The sequence below is a fragment of the Orbicella faveolata genome, unplaced genomic scaffold, assembly GCF_042242905.1.
Source record: "Orbicella faveolata isolate gen_17 unplaced genomic scaffold, um_ofav_v1 contig_3, whole genome shotgun sequence".
Classification (NCBI taxonomy): Eukaryota; Metazoa; Cnidaria; class Anthozoa; order Scleractinia; family Merulinidae; genus Orbicella; species Orbicella faveolata.
The window spans coordinates 2,671,711-2,699,199 of record NW_028301558.1 but is presented as its reverse complement, the minus strand read 5'-3'; the positions used below and the strand labels follow the sequence as shown (position 1 = coordinate 2,699,199).

General features: G+C 39.5%; 2 protein-coding genes, 1 long non-coding RNA gene and 1 pseudogene across 10 annotated transcripts in view; 1 reads left to right on the top strand and 3 right to left on the bottom strand.

Moving 5' to 3' along the window:
* Positions 1-4,716, bottom strand: part of LOC110049443 (uncharacterized) — a 90,091-nt gene extending 85,375 nt beyond the window's left edge. Inside the window, exons 1-5 of one of the 2 annotated variants that reach the window (XR_016210013.1) lie at positions 4,302-4,714; positions 3,547-4,103; positions 1,261-1,297; positions 978-991; positions 342-390 (exon numbers count right to left, since the gene is read on the bottom strand). Coding sequence is in view for 1 of the 2 variants with exons in the window: in XM_089298758.1 (XP_089154884.1) it covers positions 342-390; positions 978-991; positions 1,261-1,297; positions 3,547-3,560 (114 nt within the window). In the remaining variant the exon portion in view is untranslated. Of the gene's footprint in view, positions 1-341; positions 391-977; positions 992-1,260; positions 1,298-3,546; positions 4,104-4,301 lie in introns of both variants that reach the window. The other variant, XM_089298758.1, reaches the window with a different exon arrangement.
* LOC149106060 (adenosine receptor A3-like) lies at positions 348-27,489 on the top strand (annotated as a pseudogene). Its single transcript, XR_016210011.1, has 5 exons — positions 348-411; positions 18,396-18,490; positions 18,841-19,223; positions 19,555-19,682; positions 26,079-27,489. The product of XR_016210011.1 is annotated as an adenosine receptor A3-like (transcript).
* On the bottom strand, positions 8,310-16,037 carry LOC110049445 (uncharacterized). Of its 5 annotated transcripts, none has more exons than XM_089298752.1 (8): positions 15,739-16,029; positions 12,577-15,548; positions 11,615-11,635; positions 11,356-11,426; positions 10,977-11,070; positions 9,877-9,962; positions 9,414-9,453; positions 8,310-8,392 (listed from the first exon to the last, which is right to left on the bottom strand). In XM_089298752.1, exons 3-8 carry the CDS (start codon positions 11,633-11,635, stop codon positions 8,330-8,332), a joined length of 375 nt encoding a protein of 124 aa, XP_089154878.1. In that variant the 5' UTR covers positions 12,577-15,548; positions 15,739-16,029; the 3' UTR covers positions 8,310-8,329. The 5 variants fall into 5 exon arrangements, with proteins under 5 accessions (XP_089154878.1, XP_089154879.1, XP_089154881.1 ...); XM_089298753.1 differs by having other exon boundaries at positions 12,715-15,548; XM_089298755.1 differs by having other exon boundaries at positions 11,004-11,070; positions 11,615-15,548; positions 15,739-16,037.
* On the bottom strand, positions 17,822-22,554 carry LOC149106061 (uncharacterized). Of its 2 annotated transcripts, XR_016210014.1 has the most exons (6): positions 21,559-22,554; positions 21,017-21,065; positions 20,621-20,704; positions 19,706-19,782; positions 19,272-19,311; positions 17,822-18,399 (listed from the first exon to the last, which is right to left on the bottom strand). It is a non-coding gene; the product is annotated as an uncharacterized LOC149106061 (long non-coding RNA). The 2 variants fall into 2 exon arrangements; XR_016210015.1 differs by having other exon boundaries at positions 20,621-21,065.

Here is a 27,489-nt window from a genome sequence, read left to right as displayed (position 1 = left end):
GGACTGCAACTGAGGCTAATGCAGGGAGTCTTTTCAAATGCAAATGACATTAATTTCTTTTTAATGATATCCCCCGCATGAGCCTCCATTGCAAGCTAGTTCCAGTCCAATACCGAGAATACAAATATGGTCAATCACCCAAGTTATTCTTTCCAAAAAATGTTCCTGACAAAAAAAACTTTTGTTTTGGAAAACAACATACAAATCATCACCATTTCGAAGATGACCTCCAGCCATAGTACACCAATGGCTTAAAAGTTACAATAGCTCAGCCAATCAGATTGCGGCATTTGCATCATACTAGTAGTAGAATTTTACTAATCTGCATTATTTTTTCTTACCTCTAGGTCTAATATAGGATCCTGTAAGAAGAAGATCGGTGTTTGGTCTCTGGAATTGAAGCAAATCGATGTAAGTACATGTACATTTATTATAAGCTGCTGTAATATTTGTGTAAAATTAATCCTGTATTAAATCTGTGATAATCACATGCAGTGTATGGGTAAGGTTGGGGCTACCCTGCTTATGGCTGGCAAGTTTTAAAGAAATGGAAACATTTGCTTGTTCCAGTGAGGCTCATTGCACACAAGATCTGTTTCCACACATTTTTCTGTTTCTTAACAACTTCAAAGAACAAGTGTTTTTTTATAGCTGAATGTATGTCACTCATGTATGGTATAGCCAGTGTGGTACATTGATTTTGCTGTACACCTCTAAATTATAGAATATTTTATAACTATATTCCTGCAAGAGAAAGATCACTGCAGTATTGACCAGTGTAAATTGGTGTTAAACTTCATCCAAGTCCAGTGTACATAATTATTATTTCGTTCATCAAAATTAGATAACATTTCTACAGGTAGTACTGATACTATAGTCATACACTACCAACAACATAAGGAATATTATTACTTGCTTTCAGACTGGCAAAATAAATATTTAGATAGCAGCAGAGTAGTAGGAAAGGTGTTATTTACCTGGTATACTCGTGCTGAAAAAAAGAAAAAAGAGAATTCCTGTTAGCATAAGGCTTTTATTGATCATAACAATTAGACGTGCAAACAAATAAAAGAATTATATAGAATGGGTTTAGAAGGAGGGGACGAGAAGCCTAAAAACAAGCAATAAAGCAGGTAATATCAATCGTCCTCGTTACAATAATGAAATAACACGAACTTTTTCAAGATTTGTGATGTACCCGTTCGAGTATTAGCATAAGACTAAAAGTTGTTAATACATGTTGACGTGTTTCTTACTTACATTTTGGTTGACACTTCCAGCCATCTCGTTTAGGTTGCTGCAAAATTAGAAAACGTTGGTAATGTTATAGGGTGGACCTCTTCGTGTGTACGAATGCAAATTCAATCAAAATTAATGTTCATGGCCTGCGTAGTGTGATAGCTGCTGGTGATGTTAAGTTTTCACCTCTATGTGATGCTAAGGCTCTCTAGTTCTTGGTTTTACAGTGATTCGTTTCTTACAAGGCTTTAAACTACAAGAAACAGCCTGCGATTGCATCTGAATGTTCGGACAAGATTGATAACCCTTTCTATATGTAAAACACTCGCCCGTCGTGAGCGTTCCTTTAACCGATAATTTGCTATCTTTTAGGACCGTCGAAAAGTGTCTGAAGCAATGCTTTTACCGAGTAACTGAAATATACGGTTATGGCACATTTTCCGAGGAATTCGACTATCCAAAAAGTACCTGTTAATTGCCGCCGAGTGAGGTGTACACATTCCTCTCTACGAAATGAAACGATCTCAAATTCACCTTGTAATGAGGCGCATCATCTTGCGAATTTCGGGCGTTTTTTGAGACCTTAAATGTGCTGCATTGTCGATTAAAGCCTACCTTATCCGAAGTCGGGAAGAAAAATCCACAGAGATTAGCGTGAGTGCAGTTAGATTCCGGGGAACCGAAAGATCTCTAAAACGCACGTGCACTTACTACGCTGCGTGTTGAGCCGTTTTCAATTGAGTGTCATTAAGCCAAAACAAAAACTAATCACTTTAGCCAATCGCAAAGGAAACAGACAATACGGGGAACCAATAATCAAAACTCGCAGTAATTACATGCAGCTGACCCAAAGCGCGAGAAAACCAGTGCGACTGCTGATTGGATGCCAACAGTATCACGTGGTTGATGCAAAACAAATTTATGAACTTTCTTCGACGCTCGAATGAAAACTGCTATATTGTTGACGATCGGTGGTTGCAACAAAAGAATTATTATTAAGCGCTCTTTTCAGCCAGTGAAATAACGCTTATCTCCTGGATGACTGGTTTGGGTTTACGCGACATGTGGATACCAAAACAGCATGGTACGTTGAGTAGATCCGTTTGTGTTGGAAGTGTCGCCGGACAGCTTCGTTTATAGCGTTGTTTGCTGACTTTAAGCCAGCATCTAGTGCGTGATAGGCCGTGCAAAACTCTTTTATTATCCTTGACGGCCTGTGGCTCTTGCACGATCCCGTTGGGGAATACTTTCAGAATGGCCATTAGACGCGGTTTCCGCTTTCTCAAGCAGCAATGAAATCAGATTCAAGCTGAGTTAGGCCTTCTGGCTGTTTTACTTTGAGTAGTATTTACCCCGTGGAAAAATACCGATTGTTTTCCAGTAGTAGTTTTGCTATTTTTTTTTAAATTCAAAGACAACGAAGAAACGAGTAGTATTAAAGTACTTGATTCAACCTCGATTATGAAAACGAAACATGTTTAGTTTTAATGGCAGCAAACATCGACGTCTTCCACTTGCACCTGCTGAATGATATATTTTTGGGTGAATTCAGACCATGCGAAATCGATTGTTACGCTAACAACAGGCTTGAAAATGAAACGGCTTAACTTTAGAGCTAAATATTACCCTTGAAAACACTACCAGATACTTCACTTCCATTTCCACGATCGTTTTCGTCGACGACGTAAAAATAATTTCCACAGATTGTAGCGATCGTTGCGATAATAAATTTATCAGAATGCACTGTGTCGTTGTTTGAGCGAGGTCCTGTCGGGCAATTTTTTTTTTTCACTCGGTGGCAATTTGGTGTTGATTTTGTGGAAACTGGTGAAAGAGCGATGACAAGTATCTTAGCGATCGTAGCCTTTTTCTTTCATTGTTTGTAATACTCTCCTATTCTAAACTTCGATTAGAAAGTAAAACACGGTCGTCATCTTTGTTAAATATTTGCATATACCTTTTGGATATATCGCGTTGCAGTTAAATAAAGTGCACTTTCAGTGATATTGTTTTGAGGTACCATAACACAGTTCTTCAAAATTAAATACTGAATTTTGATATTGTAATCATAGGTCCAGTGGAACAAAGATTTGGAAAAATCAGTTAGACTAGGAACTGTATGTGGATCTATTTTACATCGAAAACGGGAAAATATTTTATTTTCATGACCTAGGAGAACCTATGATTCCAAGCTGTTGCCGTACTTGAATCTTTTTCAGTAAATTACATGCTATGTTTTTGTTCGGCTACGAATCCTTTAGTGAGTATATACCCGGAAAAGAAATTCATTAACGCAAGTACATGTACCTTCTTTGTAACATCTTGTCTTGTGTGACGTCAGAAAGCTCCTTGCGTGACGGACCCAACTTGAAAGGTTGTGTTTAGGCTAATGGACAGGTCCATTCCAAAAGGGAGGAGAATGCAGGGGATTGGTCTTTTGTTGATTGGATTGAGAAACAGTTTGACAATTCGAGTGGTAAATTATATATCCAGGCTACGGAATGTGCAGTCTTCTCTGGGCCGTCACGCAAATTGTTGCGTGACAAGGCTTTAAAAAATTGGCTAAATTTTTACAAACATGTCCGCTGGTTAGACAATGTTCTATCTAATCCATACAAACTCCTTTTCGTTTATTGCCAATTGTTAACGTCTGTCTTTCCGTTCTTTCGTTTGCAAACTCTTTCAAAGCTGGTTAAGTTGCTAGTGTGAAGGTTTCGTTTGGTGTATTTAGTTATTCAATCCAATCAATATTACGATTTAGCCCACAGCTCTCGTGTCTGAGGTTTGGAATGGTTGTTAATCGTAATATCATTCCAGTCCGCACTCGTGTTTCCTTGGCCCAAATAAACCATCCATCTTGGGTACTACAGCAAGGAAAAAAATGCTCATCATTTTAAAATCTTCGACACGAAAATGAAATATTGCAAGAAATTATTGATTCCTTTTGCATATAGAAGTACATCCATTTAAGAGGACAAACGAGTTTTGAACTTAACTCCAGCTGAAAGTTCTGAGGAACTTTTATGTCAATTTGTTTGTTGCTGTTTTGGTAATAGACTTACCTCCGTTTTGTTGTCATTTTGCACTCTCTCGTGTAGACTTGCGGTAATGGTGTAGAGCGTATTGTAGAACGTATAACGTTTGTGCCAGAGATCAGCCAGAGAACATGACTTGACGCAATAGAAGTCAAATTGGAACTTGAATATTGAAGTGGATATTAAATTGTCGAATACGGCGGGATATACCCCTTTGTTTTAAACGGGATCTGCCCGGGCAAGTTTTGATAGAACGTTGGTTATGCCAATTGTGTTCTAATGTCAACATAACTTTAGGTTGGGGTTCAAACTTGGTTGTTAACTGTCTTCGATTTACTGGCGATAATAAGTTGTGATATGTCTCGGGCGTTTTGATCACCGAGTGGTAGTGTTTTTAAGGTTTTATTAGTAATTTTGGATGACTTGATTTCTGTAAATAAACAATGTAGAAACTGAAACCAAAATAATGTTTGGGGTTTTGTGTGGGCGGACTGGAATTTCTGTAAACAACATGACGTCTCGTTTTAAATTTGGAGCGCCAGTTAACGGGTAGTTGAGTTTGCATAATTTACCAAGTTTGCCAAAGACCTGCAATAGATCAAAAGCTCGTCCTTTTGGCTTCTAGAATTGAGCACAATATATTTGTGTTTGTTTAGTTCTTTATTGGAAGCCGATTTATCTGGGACAAAGCCCTATTTTAGATTTTAATATATGCGGGATGAGGGATTTTTACCAGCAATTTGCGTGACATTAAATTTTACAATGCGGGGTTTTTGCCCTGAACATGAGTCATAAAGTAAACAATAAGCAAGGGACCGATTGACTCATGACTCGACATAAAGCAGATCGGAGAGGCACTTAAATGAGTACAAAATTAATGAAAACTGCCAAGGGATAAGTACCGAGAGTGAATGTACTTCCTCTGTTACTCAATGGCTCAAGGGCTTCTAATCCCTCCACTAATGACGGCGCGTTTTTTTATACAGTGGTGAAGCTTGTGTTGGTGTACAATGCATCGCTTGATATGTGTTGACAGCCAGATAACTAAACAGTTAACAAAGCGGAGAACGTAGACCTCCCTTTTGCATACTAATAAACGACTTGTCTCGGTCTATAAACATGCTTATCAAAGACCATAGCGGGTAAACTCATATCGCGATTGTACTCTTGTAACACTTATCTTTGACAACGAAATCTCACTTTATCTCGAGCACACACTGAATGTACACTTGAATTATATTTTCGTAGTTTAACTCGTACAAATATCCGTGTCACAGGCCGTTCGTGTGTTGACTTGAGTGGTCACATTACTGTCGCGTTAACGTTGTCTCATAATACCTCTTTTTAGCAGTAATTTGCTGGGACAAGTTTCCTATTAAAGCATAGGCGATCTTTTTTTCTGCACCAATCATCTAAGTTTTCATTTCGAATTCAGGCTTAGGACAGGCTACATGAGCCCTGTCCTTCAAATCAATACAGACGTCAATACAGAATTATTGTGTTTGTGGCCCGCATATTTACCACGCGCACACTTGCGTGTGTTCTCGCGTGTGAGTCGCGTGAGTGCTAAACCCAACGCTTCAGTTAGCCTACATGTAGCCGTACCCACCGCCCGAGGAAAAACGGGAGGGAGGGAACGTCTACGAAGAGCTGGCGCGAATCGTGTTATGTGACGTCACGCTTTTGCATAAAAATATATAATGGTTCCTTATTGGATAAAGACCGCGAGCAATACTTTCGATAATACTGATTGGCTAAAATAGATTTGTGCCAAGCCGCAAAATGTCTCATTCTCACGTCTGTACGAGTTGAGTTAGTGGCAACTACAAACGTACAGAGCAGTTTGAAATACCGGCAATTGATGAGATCCACATGGAGGATCGAAACCATGGTCTTGTCTGAACTAAGCCGAACATTGGCATATAAAACACGCAAAACAGTCAGCAGACTTGCGCGTAAACAGCTACTTTTGAATCATGTGGTTCCAGAATGACCAACAACAAATATGATATCCGTGATAAGGATCTACCTACTGTTCTTGCAAACAGCTCAAATCACAGCCGGGCCCGGCGTTGCAATATAGAATGCAAGTATAAAGCAACATGTTCACGGTAAATTTCATATTTTGTCCCCCAAAAGCAAATTCGTGGAGACTTGAGAGCATATCTTGCAAACGAATGAGCCTAAACAATGCAAAAACACATGGCAAATTACAGAGGTGTCAAACTCTACGAAGCGACATGCAGATAACAGCGGAAACCATGCAGACCCATGACCTACAAAAATTTGCCATAGCACGATCTAACGGCTAACTTCCTCCTTATTACACAACATGAAGTGCCCTTCATAAACACGAGTGAAGCGACAAAAAAGGTCAAGTGACCGAACAGAGAACGGCAAATGTACAAATGTCACGAACCGTCGAAGTCTTGTAGAAAAGTCAACCTCTTCGAACCTAAATTCGCGCATTCTAGCGAATTTTTCGGCTGGAAAACAAGGCCAAACTTGTGGCGTAGTTGATTCTCATAGATTTTTGTAATTCTTCCAGGTTCTGCGGCAAATTATTTCTTTTCTTGAGGAGACCATGACTCTGCCTACAAATGTACACTGATGCAGCGTATACATGGAACTCCAAATTTGCGAGCGCGACGTAGACATCAAAGATTGTCTTCTTGTTGTTTTGGATCAAAAACCGCTCGGAATCCTTTTCAATCTCTTTAAAACACAATATACATTTGAAAAGGGACATTGACTTGCAAATAGGCTCGAAAGAATAAATATTTACGAGGCATTTGTCTGCGCGAGGACACGAGTACGGACGGAAAAGATAATTTATTTACATAACTTACATAAATTACTGTGACGTCACATAACACGATTCGTGCCAGCTCTTCGTAGACGTTCCCTCCCTCCCGTTTTTCCTCGGGGGGTGGGTACGGCTACACGTAGGCTACCCTTCAGTCTTTTTATTCATCACTTTTCGACCAATGACGTCACATTTTTTATGCATGACGCGAACCGCTGATCAAGGGTAACGTGGACTCTGGCCCCGGATATTTCTGGGCAAGTATGCGTCTCTTAGTTACCCATTTGAAGCCAATGTTAAGAAATTTCATTTGACTTGTCAAAGTCTGAGTGAAATATGTGCCAAGCGCTTCTGAACCGTGCAAATCAACATTAACCTGGTTCGAGATGCGAGATGATGAGCATTTGCTATATAAGTTGGACAATTATTTTGATTTCGCTCAAGAACACAACTTTGAAGGGATTTGGCTTTGGTGTGTTAACTGTGGGAACAGCTGAATTCCACTGGCTTCTAGATTAAGTTGCGACACACTCAGTCCAAGTCCAGCCTAGTTTGAACCTCCAAAGCTAAGATCTATAGCAGCAAGTCTGAAACAAGTATCAAGAAACAGCAATGCAAATACGGCCTGTGTTCTTCTCTTTATAGCAAAACAAATCTTAGCCGAGCGTTGAAAACATCACAGCCGATTCGAATCACCCGCTAGTAGCACATAGTTTGTTTACATCAAACGAGCACGCGATTGCAAATATTCGTGCTTTAGCTGCTTAAAACACTACATGTAGAAGAATTACACCTTCACGAAGTAGTTTCTCTGTGTGAAGTTTGAAGACAAATATAGATATTTTATTTTTATATCTTTGGAAATTGTCTCCCGGCATATCAACTCCACTCTAAACAAATCGTAGTTTATAGAGTGAATCCTTTCTTGCTAACCGTAAACCAAGGGAATCAAATCAACAGGAAAATGCTACGCTTTATCATTATGATATTATAACTGCCAGTAAAACTTCGGCTATCCAGTCACTCCTTACTTTGTTTTCTGAATAAAATCACCTACAGCCAACGAAGAGTAATACATATAAAAAAGGTAATTTTAGCAATATATAGGGGTTGAATGTCGGCTAATGAAATCGTTGAAGCTACTGAAGGTGTCGAACGCACACTAATAATCTTTGTTTGCTATTCGTAGTACTAAAGGATACGCCCCCAAAAAACATGATGACATAACCAGAAGTGAAAGCAAATTTATTTACATCTTGAATATAAGATACATTATTATAAATATTATGATTGCTGCATCTACGTCAGGCTCCTGCAGTAGAAAAATTTATACAAAGTTAAATAATTGTGTAAAGTGAATCTATTCAGTATTTTTGTTTTCAAGCATTGTCAGTATTGGTTAACTGGAAAAAAGTAATTATATTATGCAAACTGAACAAAAGATAAGACGTACTGTCATATTGCTGTAACAAAACCACACAAAGATCGTAGATAGAAAAATCCCCCCCAAAACAATTATTGGAGCCTGTACCTTTCCTCAAAAACATGATAATGCTTTCTGTAGTCATTGCGTATTTTTTTCTTTTTCATTAGCCTTGTAATGCTTGATATTTGTCACGTAATCGTTTCGATTCATTTGAAGTTCCAGTAAATTCGGGGTTCTGGCTAACTTTTTTTTTGTTTGATATATGTTTTCAACAGTACCACCCCCGGGATTTTTTCCCGCGAACACTTTCAAGAAGCTACTTAAGGATGTTTTGTAATTTTTGCATAAAATTGGCCTGCTTTTAGTCATTGTCATTTAATGTACAGTACAGGTAAGGCTGGTACACTTACAACAGGTGATGTTTAAGTAGTATTCTGGCTAGAAATAAAGGTAACAAAAGTATACACCTAATTGGAAGAACATTGTCAAGAAAAAAGTATAACCTATGAACGATACGACACAGTAGTTTCTGGGAAACTTGCAAACTAATACTAATTTGCATTGTTTCGCACCGTGTACATGCTTTAAAGCGGTTTACGAGATCAACATGCCACGGGCTGTATAACTGAAGGATGATATTGAAGGAATTGCAGGATTGCTCGCATTTTCCGTAAGTGTAAACTCTCCTTTGTTCTAACTTCGCCACCTTTAGGAAGGTATGAGTAGTTTCCATGTTTTTCTGCATCACTGTTATCTGTGATCATTTAAATGCCACGAAGAAACAATCTTGAATATTCATGACTGTGCCCACGCTTCTTCAGTCTTGCCATAAATCATAACGTCGTATCGTTTATGTTTTATACTTTTCATTCAACAACGTTTTGCAATCAGGTGTATAGCTACTCACCTGACGATCTCCGTCGTAGGATAGTGGGCAAGCAACACCCCTGTAAAAACAAGCATTTACTTTAAATTCGTTACTATTTCGCGACAAACGGATGAAAAGAAGGCAGATACCCCCTTCCCTCAGAAAAGAAAAGTGCCAGAAGAAAAAAAATCAATAAAAAGACGGGGAAAAATTACAAATATTTGTGTTGATACAGTACATAATTTACACAATTTACAATTGCAAAGTAAGAGGTTACAATGTTCAGGTTGTAACCTGCGACCATGAAAAGTTGCCACCCCTTCCCCCATGATGTGTAGCGTGCGCCATTTATCATAGTAGATCCTTGAGGCCATAGAATCAGCTTTTGCAGTGGCACTTTACAGTAGCACGGATATTTAGTTTTATATGTTGCCAAGCAAGTAATTGTAGGCTTGTATAAGTCTGCAATTTGATTTACAGTGATTGTCTATGCGTTGCTTACACTATTGGGCTGTGTTCGTCTCCGGGGTCAGAACATTGATGAATCCTTTGGCCGGACGTTGTCCAGCCTGGTAACGGATCGTCCTCCTAAACAAGAAAAAACGAAAATAGATTACTTCGTGGAAAGTGCGCGCGTACGATATTTACGCACGAGTTGTTGACGTATCAGATTCTGATACAAAAACAATGAGTGCGTGAATATCGTACAAAGCATTCAGCTGAACAATAGTCAAGTTATGCTTTTATTCAGTCCGAGAGCACTTTGACGCTTCTTCGAAAGTTACTATAAATATTTTTGGTACAGAATGTTTACCTCTTCATCAGTCAACGCCTCAGCCACGGTTGATTTGTTTCCTTTGCCTTGTTTTTTAAGTTTTTTGCTTCGAGCTTCCAGACATTTCCTTGCTTGGTAAAACCCTTTGTCCTCGATAATGCTTACGGGATATTTACCTTCTTTAAAAACCGGCTAAAACTTGAAAAGAGCCCCCGAAGGCTTGATGATTTGTAATCCCGTTCATCTTTTCGTTTGCCGTTTAAAATACAAGTTGAATTTCTGATTTGATTTCTTCCACTTTTTTTATCTCTTCCTTCTCTTTGAGGAATTGGCTAGAACAAGCTAACATCGCGTCAGGGTTTTGCCCGAGTGTTTTTGTTCTGCTGTCTTCAATGGGTTTATCTACACTGTTCGGACTTTCCGCCATTCAGAAGTCTTCAGAGATTGTATGTGGCTCATAGCTAATTTGCTAGGAAACTAGTGGAAACTCGTGGAAACTCTACAAACTTCTGTGAATGAAGATTGAAGAGGCGCCAACAACAACGCGAAAGCGTTGCGAACTGACTGATTCATCTTGACAGCTGATTTCTGATTGGATGAAACGCTTTTCCTACGTGTGAGAAAGTCGTTTCCCGATTGTGATTGGATGAAGAAATTTCCGTATGGTATGAAATAAATTGTGTTTAATTCTTAAAAGGGTCATTGTAAAGGTTAGGTACATTGGTGAAAAGTTCGTAACTTTATTATGTTAAGTCTTCCAAGATATATGCAGCACTGACTGTGCTGTACAGTTATGTTTGTGTTGTAAGCAAGTAATATCCTTCTACCTGAGGACTGTTATCCAGACCATTCACCTCTTTCTCATTTCCTGTCATGGCGACTGACCTTTCTTCTTCCGCTTTCTTCTCCAATGCTGGTGTTCTAAGACACGTACAACAACGTTATCAGCATTATAGGGAGGACAGTATTTTAGATATTGACTCGGGTTTAGAAATATTTCCTTTTTGTCCGAAAAAAGCAGTTCAATGGCTTTGCACGTATGTGAAAAATGTTGGTGCATTTCTTTGTCATTCTCTAAAAACAGAAACGCGAGTTTGAAGCTATCTTACGAATTCTTTTTTGAGAAACTCTGATAATGATAAAAAGTGGATGAGAGAGAGATGAATCGCGAGATTCGTAGGTTGCTTAAACTGCCCATTATCCTACCCGGTACTCTCACGAGGAAACTTCTCTGCCGGAGTGCCTTCATCCTCGTCTGAGGAACTTCCTTCTTTTTCCTGCAGTCCCAAAAAACAGATTATTTGGCCGTGCTGTAGCAATTAGTTTCTTCCTGTCCGATGGCATTACATTAAGCTGAAAACTCGATTTAATATTTACCGAATTATATTCGGCGTTTCATGCAAAATACAATTACACTTTGGAGGTTATTATCCTTTGAAAACAGGGAATTCTTTGAACTTCTCACCTTCTGCTTTTTAGCTGCCATCTGAAATCAAAAAGAAAAAAATATAAGGCAGTTGTAATTTTCAAACACTCGGACTGGTCTTTTTGTCATTAATTGTCGCCATATGCAGTGCTTTCGTTGTGCTGAGGTTCAGATGCTAAAGAGATCTAAGAACAAGTTTATCGCTGAATCTTTAGGGCCATGTGGGCGCCATTTTGTGTCCGTTGCATTGATCTTTGCGATCGTGGACGTGAATTACAGCAAATATACTATCTGAAAGCGAGTTAATCTTGAAAACCTGACAGGAAAAATTGAAACTGAAAAGAATTCTCTAGACCTTGTTTGCACGTTATCAGTTCACGATATGGAAACCTTGGTTGTAGACTCTCCTCTTTATTTCACGAAGCAAACAACTGTTTTGGTACTCCGCGTAATGTATTAGAGTAACAAGGTTGATATTTTGAATTTTTAAAGTTGGGTAGAAAGTCGTGCCTACCGTATTTACCCGTGTATTAGTCGATCCCGTGTATAAGTCGACCCCCAATTTTTGAGGCCAAAAACTAGATTTTCTTAATTTCCAGGTAAGAATTTCTTGGAAAACTTATTTTGTATTTCTCAGAATTTTCTTTCAGCTACTACGGATATGTGAACAAATCACAGCAAGTTTCAACAGAAAGTTTTAGTAAGCTTATTATGGCATGTACACAAGCGTTTTATCTAGTTTAGCAACATGTATGTATACGGACTTTTTGACGATAATTTTTGTAAAATGCTCACAAAATCGAACATGATGATTTCAAACGAACCTTTTTAAGTGTGAAGAGATAAGAAGTGGCTTTACAAGACAGGCAAAACACCAAAGAAGCTCAGGACTCTCCCAAAACGACTCGATAAACAAAGTTGGGGAACTTGGTAGCCAAGCCTCGAAATCCGTCAAGTACTGGTAACTGAAATAAAACTAAAGCTACACGTGGCTTGCTTACCTGGGCTTACCTGGTACTTGATACGTTAGCATGATTTTGTGTATTATGATTCTACTCGCCAGCGGCTCGAGAAGCTGTAGTTGAATAGCTTGTGGAGAGTATTATAGCTGTATATTGACACAGACGAAGCAAACATACCAGACCCTAATCTGTACGAAGAACCGTTCCTTTATAGCTTCGTGACACACGTTCCTTGCAGACGTTCCAAGAAAGTTCCACTGCAGACTACGTGGGTGACTGCGTGGGTGCGGGCTTTCGACTGAGCATGCGTAATAACCAAACGAACCAGTCCCCGAAAGTAACTAGCAAAGGACCCAAAATTAGCTATGTAGCGAAATAAGCTACAAGACTGGTTAAGTGAACGAATTACTTTGCAAACGCAGGAGATATGGGATTTACAATTTCGAACGTGCAAAATCTCTAGACGGCAGTTAGCTCGTGTATGGTTCCACTTGTGAGATTCCAAAGGAGAACATAAACAACCACGAGCATGCCTTCGCATCTGAGTACATGTAAATAGTAACGAGTCGATCAACCGCGACTTTCTGAACTGAAAGCTCGGACAACAATTGTTGTCACCTTACTGACAGTATAGGGAGATTCATGCTGACGTCATTGTTTACATTTTTGCTCATTTGCATACGGCTTTGCGTACAGAAGGAAACATGTTAGATATGAATTGACCCGAGGCAGCTAAAGAGCTAGTGAAACTTCATACCTGGTGAAACATTTAGGCAAGCTTCCCGAGTGGTCGAGATCAGTCAAATCCTGCGCCGTGATTGGGTAGTCGAGCGAACAAGATTGAACTGTCTCGTCCGCTTGGGATTATTCGCTATTACCCGCTTGAAATTTTTTTTTCATACCGTTTGATAAATCCTTTATTGACCAAGCTTGTTCGATAAAGATGGCCGGATATTGGCCCGTTCTTGTTTTTTGCGTGTTTATGGACCTCGTCTGCCTCTCGGTCCATAAACACGAAAAAATGAACGCGGCCGATATCCGCCCTACCGATACCGAGCAAGCTTGATCAATAAACCATATAATGCCAAAAAGCGTAACAGACTGCAACTAAATCTCTTATTTGATCATTTACCAGGAAAGTCCACCGTTATAATCATGGATAAGAAAACGAGAAAGTGGAAATTGCATCTTGATTATCAAAGGAATGTTTCAAATTCGATAGCATGATTACTGTTGACGCAAGATTAATTGAAGTCAATTTGCATTGTGGTGACTGATTGTGGCGGTTGCGGTTTACTTTTGTTAGAAAAGGCAAACTGAGTGTCACCTCACACAGTTAACTCAATTGCCACGACAGGCGAAGCCTCCCAAAACAAACCAACCTGTGTTCATAAAAGTTTCCAAAACAAACCGACCGTGTTCTTAACAGTAACAGTCAAATATTGTTATGGCCGGAAATAATAAGCGGAATGTTTTTTTTTCCTTTCTAGAAAGAACACAGGAGGTGATCGCCACGTGCGTTACTAGACTGTGAAGGACTTAAAATCCATTGATCGCCATATAATTGTATTTATTTCGAGTATTTCCGTCAGTAGAGATAACAATCGAGTGTTGAATGTTCTTTGAATTGTGAACAAAGGGATAATTAGGTAGCACATTGTCGTGTTGACTACTCCTGCCATTATTACAAATCCACGAGCAATCCGTTTCGGCGGATAATTAATCTTGTATAAATGTACGTTGGAAGCTGGTAGTGTTGTATTTGGATAGTAAAATTGCACAAAAGTTAGGTAAACTTGGCATGCTTTGAGATTGATAAAATAGCACACACGAGGCCATGCGCTTTTAATTATAGGAGTACTTTAATCGTTTAGTAAACACGTCCTAAACACATTAAGGTATTGCTTGAGCAGTTCACACCTTTTGAAAATGTTGTGATGCTGACTACCAATACATAAGGAGATGGGTTATGTCTTCGAAGTTCTTATTAAAAGTCTGTTCAGTGTTTGTTTCAAACGAGTCTTGAAAGACTTGTTATTATAACACCAAATTCTGATATGTTTGTTTTGTTTTTTAAACCTGGAGATCTTTGTACATGATAACTGTGTGATGCTCCGCTTGAAGCTTTCCACCGTGATAACAGCTGTAGACCGTTCCTTTCCCTCAGTCAGTTTGATTCTTTCGACAAGACTGAGTGGTGGTCTCGAATAAGTTTTCCACAATGACTAATTTGCAACCAGCGATCGTTACGAAGGTCGTTTTTCCTTTGCGTGTGCTACATCTAGGATTCCCACGGATGGAATTCGTCTTGTACATTTTTAGTATGAGAAACCACCGAAAAGTGAGTCTGCTTGGTAGAATTTGGCGACGAATTTGCGTTATGTTCTTTTAAAACATGGCGGCCGCAAAAGCGACGGTGTTGAACTTATGATGTTCCTTTTGAAAGGTATAAATGTACAATCGAAAGTAACTACTGGCCGTCGAACAGTATTTCATTAGTTTGGTTATATTAGGGTCTTACCTTGCTTTAAGCTTCCTTTGGAATTCAGTTCTTGCCCGAAGTGTAAACGTTCGCGCTAGGCCAAACTGGAAAGATTCTTGGATATTTCTGCTTACTGCGAGTACCCAGTTTGCATTTCGCGCGTAGCACGTCATTTTCGCGGAAAGTGCGTAGCATGTCGTTAGTCAAACAGGACATCGTCGCAAATGCAGCCCTCTTCTTCGTTATAAACTTGAAGATTTAACTCGAACGGTAACCCGTGCCCCATATTTAGAAGGAGCGGAGCTGTATCCATTTCGGGTCTTTTCTCGCTCTATGCATTATCGTTGTTGGGGTGAAGGATTTTGTTAACGTACTATCGAATAACGTCGGTTACAGTTGTGCTTCAGTTACGCTTGGCAAGTTCTAAGTGTCCTTGTCAAACGTCTCGGTACTCTTGGTGTTTGGAACAGAATGGATTATTTCATCCTTTTGATTTGATATGATGATTATTCGTGACCCAAACTAACCACTGAAAAAGAAAGGTTTTCGTTAATAAAATGATATGTAAAAGGATCACTGTTGCATGCTTTGTTAAGCAACGGAACAACTGTTGCTACTTACAAACTTTTTGTGGGTTTAAAAGGTTGTACGACATCATGGACAAATGTTGTCAAGCTAATGCCAAGTTAAACTTGACTATCCAAAGAAATGGACTTTACCTTCTCGTCTACAGCGTCGGTTCTCTCAAAGTTTGCGTCTGTGGCTTGTTGAGATACTTTTTCCGGCCTGTGATTACGTACGTTTGAAATAACATCTTGATCGTGGTGGTCTTTTTCTTAGCGATGTGGACGGTAGCATTAGCAGTTCCATCAAATCACAAGTACATGATGCGAAAAAAGAACCAGATTGTCGTGAGAATATTCGCTAGCGAAACCAGCTTTCTTCAGCTGGAATCAGGCACGAAACAGGCACGAATCATGCGGTGAATCGGATGATGCGGTCCAAAAGGTTCTCTCATGATTGGTTCACTCGGTATTTTTCGAGCTCTATTTAGGGTTATGAATGACCCCATATTGGATTTCCTTTTGTCTTTAGCCCTCTGCTGTCATTCAGTTTCTAGAGTGCAGCTATTTATTTAGATTAGATAACCAGATTGGCATGTCCTTATACAAACTTAGCCAATACCATCGTGCTATTGCCATCAGTAAAGGAAGCATTTGAAACTAAACCCGAAAATAGATACAAAAAGTAATGCGAGATAGTGTTCTACGACCTTGATCTCTGTTGCTAAATTATTAATTAAAGATAGATTAGATTATTCGGGATTATTCACCACTTTTGAATGTCTAGTGGAAACCAAGATAAACCAAAGTGAAAGAGTCGCTCTAGCATTGACATTAATCTGTCGACAAATATGCTATTTTTCTTTAATAGTTTTCTTTCCAGTCTAGGGCACAGTCATTGCTGCGTGTTGTTAAAATGCTAATCTGCGACAATTTCGTTCCGTTCACTTCACAGGAAGACAATAGTTAATAACCTTGTGAACGCGGTAAGAGGCCATGAATTTGATAAACTTATTAAGTTAAGACCGAATGTGAACAGACCTCGTTTAAGTTTTCGGCTGCGAGTGCCTGGAACAAACTGCCAAGAGAGATTCGCGAGCTCACAACACTTGCACAATTTAAAGGCAAAACATTCACTTACCTAATAAACATGGATAGTGCAAATCACACTCGTACAATTTAAATTTAAACTTTTGTATATAATTTATACTTTTTAGATTTGTAATTGTAAATTCTATGCCTGTAATTCTTTATTGACTTTTTTTTTATGCTTTTTATACTGGTCACCGATTAATACCAGTCAATCTATATCTTGATCGACTGACCGGTCTTTACCAGATAAATAAAGTTATTATTATTATTATTATTATTATTATTATTATTATTATTATTATTATTGTTATTATTATTATTGCTATTATTATTATTTTTTATTTGTTTGTTTATTAATAATGTACATTAATGTTATTTCAAGAGTAGGCTTCCTGTGAAGTAGCTTTTCAGCTAAGCGGAGCGGTCACTAAATTACTTAGATATCCAGCTACAAGAGAATAGAACTTCAGATAACAAACAAGTAGTGCATTACTCTAGATAGGTGTCAAAAGATGGGGTTAGGCTTTGGTGGCAAAACTGTCGTCGGTGGTCATGTGGATTCCACACTCGTAAGTTAATCCAGCTTTCCGAGTTCAATTCTTGGGTTCAATATCTCTTTTTTTCTTCTTCTCTTTTTATTCCACTTTATTTGTATGAAAAAGAGGTCTTCGTGGTATGCGTGCAACTTAATTGAAATTGACAGGTCTACCAGGCATTGAACAGTAACGTGATTACAAACGAGACGAATACTTGCACAGGAGCAAATTTTCTTTGACAAATTATTTTCTCTTGTTTTCTGGTCAGACATTTAATTAGACTGTGAGCAGTCTCTCTTTTCCTCGAAAATCCGTGGGGAAAAACGCAAAACAAGCAAGTGTACGGGCGTGACTGAGCGTGATTGAGCGTGACGTGCGACGCCCGCGCTCCTAGGGGCTCGCACGTCACGCTCACAGTCACGCTCGCACGCTTACTTGTTTTGCGTTCTTCCGCACGGCTTTTCGAGGAAAAGGGAGACTGCTCGCAGTCTAAAATTTCATTTGACAAGTTTTCTTTCCATTTGGGAACAATGTCAGTTGTTGGACATTGGAGCAATCACTGGGTCGAGGGCGTTAGTGTGCAGTCTTAACAGCACAAAACACGCGCGATCGAAAGGTCTGGGGACTAACTTTATTCAAATCTTTGACAAGTTTACTTTACTGAACCGTCTACACGAGCAAATTCCAGAGTTAAAAAATTTTATGTGACAAAAAATCCTTTTTTAACAGATGTTAATAAATAATCTTAAGTACAGGAGCATGGGCACTTGGCTGAGTTGTTCAAAGATTGGATAACGCTATCCAGCAGATAAATCAGCATCCAGTGGGTAGAGGTCGACAAAACAAACCCCGCTATCCAATGGATAGTGATTTATTCGGTGGATAGATTACTCCACCCTTTGAACGACGGAGACCTGGTGGACTTCATTAATAATGTTATCAATTGTGACTACCTATTGTTGTCCTGAAATGTCCTACTCGTGTTCTTATATCGACTCTATCTTTGTAACGAGTAGTGAATGTACATCGCGCCCTTAAATGTTTCGGTAATAAAAGGTCATGTCCGTGACATAGACTAATAAATACTTTAGAACATTTTCATGCTGGATCTTCAACATCCATGTAGGGTGTTATCATCTCCCTCTGTTGGTGTGTTTCCTGATGTCCTTATTGGAATGTTTACAGGTATCTGCAAAAAACAAAAGAACTGATGAAATGAGACAGCGGGAAAAGTCAGTTTGACATTGGTGGTAGAATGTGTAAACTTTGACGACTGCGAGGTAAGGACCTGATCAATAAAGCGGTTTTCAGTGTAATAGAGCTTTACTAAGCTCTATCACTGGTTTAAAAAAACCTTGTACCACCTATTTAACCAATCAGATGGAAAACCAGAGCCACTCGATTTCCCCGGCGTTCCCGCGTAGGCTCGATTTCCGCCGCTTTCTCGAGTCCGGTCTACGAACAGCGCCTGGTAATCGAACCTAGTTCCCGCGCTGAATGAGAATTACACGTCTTTCCTTTAAGTTCACTTGGCCCCATGTGATTGGCTCTGGAATCATATTGATTTGGCTTAACGACACTCGATTGAGAACCACTTTCTAACTCTTGTTAATATTTCTTTCTCTTTCAGGTCAGAAGCAAAGAGTTCAGTTGCAAGACGAATAAGTTTGGATGCATAGCCTCGATGCGCACTGGCTGAGCAAGCAACCAAACACGCGAACATTCTTCTAAAACACAAGAGGTGTTGAAAAGGGAAAAACTGATCAATCCTCGTGCGCTTATGATTGCTTTATATCGTCAAAAGGAGGTCTGATTCTTGCCATTCCTTTTGGACCGTCTGTGGCAGCAGAGCGTTGTTGTAGAGTGAGTTGGAGTCAGATGTTCGTTATCAGTTCGTCATAGCACTACCAAGCGCTCCGTGAATCATGGCCAGCTCATTTGACACATCAAGACATAAGGGAGGCGGTTAAAGAATCCCTTTTTTGAGAGTGGAACGAAAGGCTTTCCTCAAGGGTACAGAAGTACTTTCTTTGTAATTTCTTTATATAAATAGGAACTTACCCTGCTGACAGCGGCTGACAGTATTCGTGGAAAAGTGGCTCTGAACAGAAACAAAACAATTTCAAAACTCAATAAAATGCTTCGGTGTGTTCAGTTTATAATCATTGTACTGCCAATTGTCATACGGTGAATTATAGTCGAACATGTGAGTTCACTACAAACAATTTACAGCAGAATATTTTGTTAGACCTCGGGTAGTTCATCTAAACGCTTGAAGACTTAGACAAGGCGAAAAGCGCACGATCCTTTTTTGGCTTAATTTCTTTCCTTGTCTCCTTTCCAGCGTTAGTTGTCAATCTGAATAATAGCCAGCTTGCTGAGAAGAATAGACGACACGAGGAGAAAATGGATCTGATGCAGTAGTGTTTTAAATGCTGGAGGAAAACCGTTCTGGGGTGTCAAACATTTGAGGTTAGATTATTTTTGTAACTTACCCTGCGTGGACATCGTTCTCCTCCGTGCACTGTGCAGCTATTTTTCCTTTTTCTGTTAATCCAAAGGGATTATAGTCCTAGCAAGGCAATAGTGTTATCTATGAGAGGAACTGTCAATATCAAGGCGAAAGAAAACCATATAGATACGACTTTTCGTTATCGCTATGGGCCGAGAAGTAAGCTATTTAGAGTACTAATTTGTAAGGAAACCAGCTTGGTAGTAGCAGAATGTGTAAATCTGTCCAGTGAAGAGGAACATTAACTCGGCACTTTGTAAATTAGCCTTTCTCGCCTTTTCGCTACTTTCTTTCGGGATTTTTTTGTTCTTTATTACGGTATTTTAACATAGTTTACTCGGACTCTGTTTTGAGTTTGTTTTCTTGATTAAAATACGGCCACGTTGCTATTTTAGGGGTCCTGTTATTTTAATCAGCACTTGAAGCCAAGAAACAACACATGCAGCTCTTTTCCAGCTCGGGAAAACTCGTTTAATTGAGACCTTTTTAATTGTGTATGAAAGTAAGGGGCTTTTTGACTGGAAAGTTCCCGGTCTCAGAGCAGATGTCTAGAAAATTTTATTTCCAATCTTGGAGGGGTTCGTTGTTTAGGTGATTGGAATCGATGTGGGGCAACCACTTTTCCTTCGAGTCTGATTACTTTCCACGTGTTGACGTTTTCGGGCACATATTACACCTAAAACCCTGAATATCCACGTTTTACTCAAGCAGTTACTTTACCATTCTGATAGCCAGTCGAACTTCGAAGCTCAAATACTGATTCAAACTCTCTCTAGAAGCCAATCGAATAAAAACATGTAGACAATAATTTTATAGTACTTTAAGAGCTATGTGTTTACCGTGGTGTACGTGTGAGAACAACCTTTATCAATCACTGGAATTTTATAGGACTTCTTACCTTTACGTTTTCCAAGTTTGCGACGAGTCCACCATTTGCAACAAGAGTCTCGAGGATATTTTGCCATGTAGTGGCCATTTCGTACTAGAAAATAAAGGTTCAATGCTCTTTAAACAAATGAAACAATTCAAGAAGCGATGATTGTCATCTCACTTTCTAGCAGTGTGTGCTACAAATTTGTATCAAAAGTACGATCTCCAAACGAAGTTTTGTTCAATACGAGATGTATTCGATTTTTCTTTCGCTTGTAGAAAGCGAAGAGTGTTTATCCGATGTTTCAAGACAAGAAGGCGGTGTGTAATAATAAGTACTGTTACCTGAAGACCCTACAAACTGTGTTATATGTACATTCAAATATTCCTTTCACTCCTTAAGAATGATTTTAGAAGCTGTTACCTGACGCTTGGATCCTGTTTAATTGGTGAATTACGAACACAACCCCGACCTGCGAAGATACAAGAACACCCAGTGTAACATGGATTAGAAAAATTTAGTAATAAATTCTAGATTTGCATGGATTAGAGGAATTTAGGAATGAATTTTAGAAATAAAAGGTTCTTGACAATTGAAATGTAGCATGTTTTCATCAAGCAGGGTAAATCGCATCAGTGAGAAGGGTAGCCGTGTACCCTTCCGCTAGATTTGCCTCGCTAACTACACGAGCCGGTCCTTGTAGCCCTTGTTTATAAGTGGAACATCCGGTGCTTTCTGCGGGTTTAGACCAACACAAATATGGTTTGATACCACCACTAAACGAGAAACTATACTATACTTGTTAGTTCACAAATGTGCTATAACTTTGTCTTCATTTTGTGTTTCAGCGCGGCTTCGCTGTTTGGAACCACGTGCAAGATTATTTTAAGTAGACGTCAATATGAAACGAAACTTAAGTCATACCAGCATGGATAGTATCCTCGAATGATAAAAATGGAACTTACCGTCCTGTTGTACCCTTAGAAGACTAAACTTCAACTTTCAGTGGTGTCTTTTTCACTGAGAAAGCATGATTGCAGCTCTGGTTTCTTGATTGGACTGTGCCAGCTGCGATGTGCGTCCTATCCTCGTCCCAGTGTCTTTCGCGATTGACCCGATCGACCCGACGCGATCGAAGTCAAGATGGCGACTTGTATCAAATGCTTCATTATCTCAGTTACATAGATGATGTGTTGTATGGGGCCTGTTTACTCCAGATCGTACCGGCTGATGTCAGTGCAGTTGCTCGTAGCACGTTAGAGTTCTTCAAATGCCTCCTCCTTGTGGTTCAAGCATGTATTTCGAAGAGAATTTGTGTATGATTGCACTTTTCTTCGTTTAGAGCAGCGTCTTTGTCCTCTTTGTCCATTGTCGTCTTGTCGTTTCCGGGCACGCAGCAATCCGAGCTTTTAAACAGAACGCCGCCAGCGTCATCAGTGTCATGAAAAGAACACATTGCACTTGTCGCTGTACAAGTACTTACAGTCACAAGACCTCGGTTGTTGCTTCCCTGGCCAGTTGAGAAAAATCAAACAATGCGGCAGCAAGCTTATTACTGCGTTATTTGTGCTGCTAGTCGGCATCAAAGCACTGTCAACACTCCTACCAAACGCTCTTGCCATACCGTATGCTGGTTAAATTTTCTGCGTACCTGGGAAATTCCCGCTATTATGACATCATACATAAATGAGCTTACTTTGTTCCTCATTTTCAACGCCATAAATCAGCTTTTGTTTACCGCAGCGAATTTAAACGTTTAAGTTTCAAGAGAGAGACAGTTGAAAACTGTTTTGACAAAAACGAAAGTGCATTCAATCAAGTCTGTATCTTAATGCGTCATAGGGCAAGTTATTTGCCTGGGCCTGTTCCTCGCACAGCTCCAACGCAATGAAGCGTTCACTCTGAAACACTCTCTTTAAAGTCTGTTTGTTACTTTTAATAGATGAAAGAATTGATATCAATCAATGTTAATCATTTGTTTGAGCAAGTATTTCGCTGGTTGCTAAGGCGATGGCCTTTTGTTGAATTGCGTTTCTAGAAAGAGGGTACAAACTTGATTTATTCATAATTTTCCTTTAATAAATTCTTGACACATTTTGAAACCGACCAAAGGAATTTGTTTGCGGTGAACATCCAGGTACATTATCCACAATCCATATGGTTTAAACATCAATTTGTTTTTCAGTTTATGATCGTAAGCCTTTGATCCCGCTCTATCTTGTTATTCTACCTGTCAATCTTCAGTATGATCAACATTCAATTTCTCTTTACAATATGTATAGACTGACAACGAGACGAATTATGAGAATAAATAGAATTATTAGCTTAAAGGTAAGTTTATGTGTATATCGCCAAGTGCTCAGGATAAGCATGACGAAATGTTTAAATATAAGCGAATCCGTCACTGGACTTAGACGAGGCACATTAAACTGTTCAATTAGTGAGTTTGGAATTTATGTGCATTGTAAGAGAAGTTGGGGTTGAGCAGTTGTTCGGTGAAGCGTTAAACGCTTCGAGCTTGAGCAAGCTCGCAGCTCATTAGCGTCGCTTTGGGCAAGCTAAATAGGTAATCTTAGCTTAGTAATCTGAATTAAAAGACGGAGGAGAGCGTAACGGGGAGAGCAAATATGGAGGTAGAGTAGTTAGTCCATGACCCACCCGATCACGTGGACTGAACAAAATGAAAGTAAACTTCGTTAATCTCCTCAAAATTGATACATATCTGGAGGACAAGCCCATCCCCCCACCCCCCCCCCCCCAAATGCTACTTAATTATAGTCTCCATCCCTGATTATGGCTCCTGCTTACAGCCTATTTCATAGAAAGTTTGCTGATCTGTGATCTAAGCCAGCAGAAAAAAAAACTTCTCAGTCCTCAGCTGATAATCCTGAAATTTAACACATTTCTGCCGTCAGTGTGTACGGAATGTCTCGGATAACCGAACAAACACCAAAAAGTAAACGGCGACGACAAAATTGAGTAACAGTGAATGCGCTCTTGAATCAAGATCCGTTTTATTATGCTGCGATAAGTACCAGACTAGTCGTGCTTAAAGTTGTCATTTAATTAGTCTGGATTTTTCTAATAAGAATAGATTCGCTATAGTCGTGATGGGGAGAGACGCGGGATTCAATGGATTGAAGTCAAAGTTTTCCATTAACACGGTGAAACTTGTTACTTCACGGTTTGAGCAAATGATAAGCAAACATTCCGAATGGAAATTTCATATGGTTGTGAACGTGCTCCATGCATTGACCAGGATTTACTCGCAGCGCCTCGAGGTGAGCTTAGCAGCCACGCATTCCGGTCGAGACTTACAGAAGGCCAGGAACTTGAAGTGGCAAATGGTAGTCCGTTTCAATGAACATTTTGGTCAGAAATTATGGAAACTGACCACAATAGTATTACCGTTTGCCATCCACCCGTGGAGACCCGAGGACGGTTGTTTGGAACGGGACCGGCGAAGTAAACACGGCAAACGTTTTCAAGAACGGCTTGAAGAGCCCGTGGTCCCACCTTAAGTTAATCCCCCTGGGTTTCCAAGGATAGCCATTAACATCCAAATTGAATGTTTTTTGTTAAATGGTTAACTTATTTTTTCGTCATATTATATATCCACGAGTCCACTCGTTTTAGATAAATGCAATTAAAACAACCGAAGAGGAATAGCCAGTACTGTATGATCATGACGAAATGGAATACCGCTTACATACAGTTGCGTGGAACCCACTTGCAAAAGCTCGTTATAGAGCTGGAAAACTGACATTCTAGGAGACTCAGTTAGCGCATTGGACTCTGTACAGATCAAGCACCTGTCACGCCAATTTGCGCGCGGCCAAAATGTGGATAAAGCTGTTCTTACCGGAATGCCGGCTTGCTACGCAGGCTAGGGAATAGGGAATCGTGAACCTCTGAGTTAATTTTGCCAGCCATGTGGCCATTATATATTCTGCAAAGACAAATTGAAATAACAAAACCTAGAACAGATGCGAGAAATACTGTATAAGTTATGGTAATACAATGATATTAAAGGTGTACACTATATTTATATATACTTCTTTCCAATCTTCTCATCTGTCAACTGTTTCAACTAGCGGACTTACAGCTCTGCCAGTTCTTCAACTTCATCATTACGACTGTTGAAACACCTGTTCGCATCAAAATTAAGCTGGAGGCAAACATGGCAAAAGTTCTGAAGTAAGAAAAACAACGTCAAAAGTAACTATTTGTTTATAGCAATAGATCATCATAGATAGCAATGTAGACCGCTCGCTTAAAAACTCTGAAAGCCTGTGAGAAGCCAGTATTCAGTATCTCGATTTGTTCGGCATTTAATGATTGGATTCTACTTTATTCGTACTTAATTTCGCGATTTTTGCTAGAGTATTTCGCGAGGCTTTACTAGTTCGCAATTTCGATAGGGGAAAATGAAGAAATGGTAAAAAAATTTCTTAGCAAACTGGAACCATAGTTAATAGAGGGGAATGATTATGAAGCCCGGCAAACATCAAAGGAGCAAACAAAGCTGACAAGATTTACGTTGGAAGGTTCACGACCGTGCACAATCTTTTGTTTTGCGCTCATACGCTATGCATGAATTACGTAACCAAAACGTTTCTATTGGTTAGTTCCTCGGTCAGTAGTAAAAAGCTATTGCGTTTTCTGCACGGTCATGGCCAAAAATGAGAATAAAAACATACGACAAAGAACTTTGTCAAGTTCAGTCATTCCCAGTTATTAATTATGCTGGAACAAAATAAGATTAACTGTATATTGCCCTGAAGTTCCATAATGTTAGATATATTCATATCCGTGCAATTAAATTAACTCTATTGCTCACAAGAAAAGATGCAAAATGGAGCTTACCAGTTAATAATTTTTTTATTTATGTCAATATACAAGCTGTATATGTTGTTTTTGATCATTTTTATAACCTTTTTTTAATTTAAATTTCTTACCAAATTGGGTAAATTTCGCGAGGATTTTTATTCGCGAGGCTTAAGTTCGCGATGTTTTACAGTCGCGAAATTAAATGATCGTTTGTTTTTTTCCTCTGGCCGTTTCCGTGCTTCTCCTCGACTAACATATCGCCTGAAAAAGAAAATCCTTGAAGTTCTGCTTTTAAGACTATAAACATTGAAGGCCGCAATACCGTGAATGAAGCTTTGACCGCAATTACTGGGGCGGATCAAAGAGGAGGGGGGATTGGGGGGTTCGGTCAATGACCCCCTAAATTAAAAAAGAGAGACATTATATAACATGCTGAATTTGCCTCAGAATGCGGGAAACCGCATTTCCAAGGACCTCAATTTTAAAAACTCTACAGGGGAGGATGCCCTCGGAACCCCCCCCCCCCCCACCCCTACAGGGGACCGCATTCGGCGGTCCGTATCTCGTACCCCCTAAAATCCTCTATCCACCCCAGAGTTAACATCTAAGAACCAGATAAATAATCATGTGTTTTCTCAATTTCCCTCCTTTTCAGAAATCATGTGGTACACAGACCCTTGTTCAATCGAAAACAGCAACTTGGTCGTTGTCAGTAAGTTAATGTCAGTGTTGATAAAGTAAGACAGAGTGAGTTACCATCTACCATTGGGTTAATTTATTACAGTTTCTTCATCATAGATTCTTAATATCATTTGAATCTTCAATGGTTTCCTTTCCTAAAACCCAATTTCCTCCTAGAACATAAGCTATAATCAAAATCAACAGAAAATGCTCCTTATGTACACACTAATTGCAATACCCAAGTGATTTCTTTTTAATTTGTCGGCTGTTTAATCCAAGCGAACGAAAGATCAAATTTCATGTCACAAGTTTGAGAAGGAAACTGCGACTGTGAATGAACCTTATAAAGTGGCTTAATGCACATCGTTTTCAACTGAACGTCTCAAATTACCCAGAGTGACTAACAGTCGACACAAGACAAGAAACTCCGGTATATACAAAAGAATGGCGGACAACTTTTCCGTCGTTTTAAGTAGACTTTACTTCGATTCAGATATTCCGTTCGCTTTGTACATAGCAGATGTTGCAGTAAACGTGGTTTTCTCAGCTGCAGCAGTACTTGGCAACACGTTCATAATGGTTGCGCTTCGGAAATTGTCCCCTTTGCAAATCCACTCGGTGCTTAAGGTATTCTTGTTCAGTTTGGCATTAGCAGATTTGGGGGTTGGTGCTGTGGTTCAACCGCTGTACATCACGGCTGTTTTGACGGCGATGACTGGCCGGCTTGAAGCTTCGCGCACGATCGGAGCTATCTTCTACGTAGTGAACTGGCTTATACCATATATTTCTTTCGCGACTCTAACTGGGTTGCCATTGACCGCTATCTGGCGCTGTATTTTCGCTTGCGGTATCGTATCTTGGTTACGACGAAAAGGGTGATCATCCTTTTGATCCTGTTGTGGATACTCACAATTGCTGGCACGTCATTTGTTTTGTGGAATCACATCGTTTACAACGCTCTGGCTAATGCCATAATAGCAGTGTTTCTATTTTTGACTACGGTTTGTTACTTTAAGATATATTTAACACTGAGACATCAAAATGGGCGCTTTCGAGCGGTAGCCCCTGTAGAGCTTTCATCTGGGACTCGCTCACTAAGCAAGAGACACAACTTCAACCTAGCTCGTTATAAAAAGACTGTTAACAATATGTTGTATGTCTACTTAGCTTTCATCCTTTGCTATCTTCCACTATTCTGCATTTTGATTGTCATTCATGTAAGGGGAGTCAACAGAATCATCAAGATTCTTAGGTTCCTAAGTGCGACTTTGATTTTTGTGAACTCCTCGCTGAATCCGATTCTGTACTGTTGGAAAATTCGTGAAATACGACAAGTGGTATTGGCAGCGATTGCAAAAATGTTCTGCTGTTGCAGTTGAAGATAA

Bases quoted from the DNA above. Each gene is read 5' to 3' on its own strand.
- LOC110049445 (XM_089298752.1), bottom strand. From the start codon at position 11,635: ATGGCAGCTAAAAAGCAGAAG. The intron at 9,963-10,976 runs GTAGAAGGATAT...TTTCTTGTTTAG, and splicing joins GTCTGGATAACAGTCCTCAG to GAGGACGATCCGTTACCAGG. The intron at 8,393-9,413 runs GTGAGTAGCTAT...TTTCTACTGCAG, and splicing joins CCTACGACGGAGATCGTCAG to GAGCCTGACGTAGATGCAGC.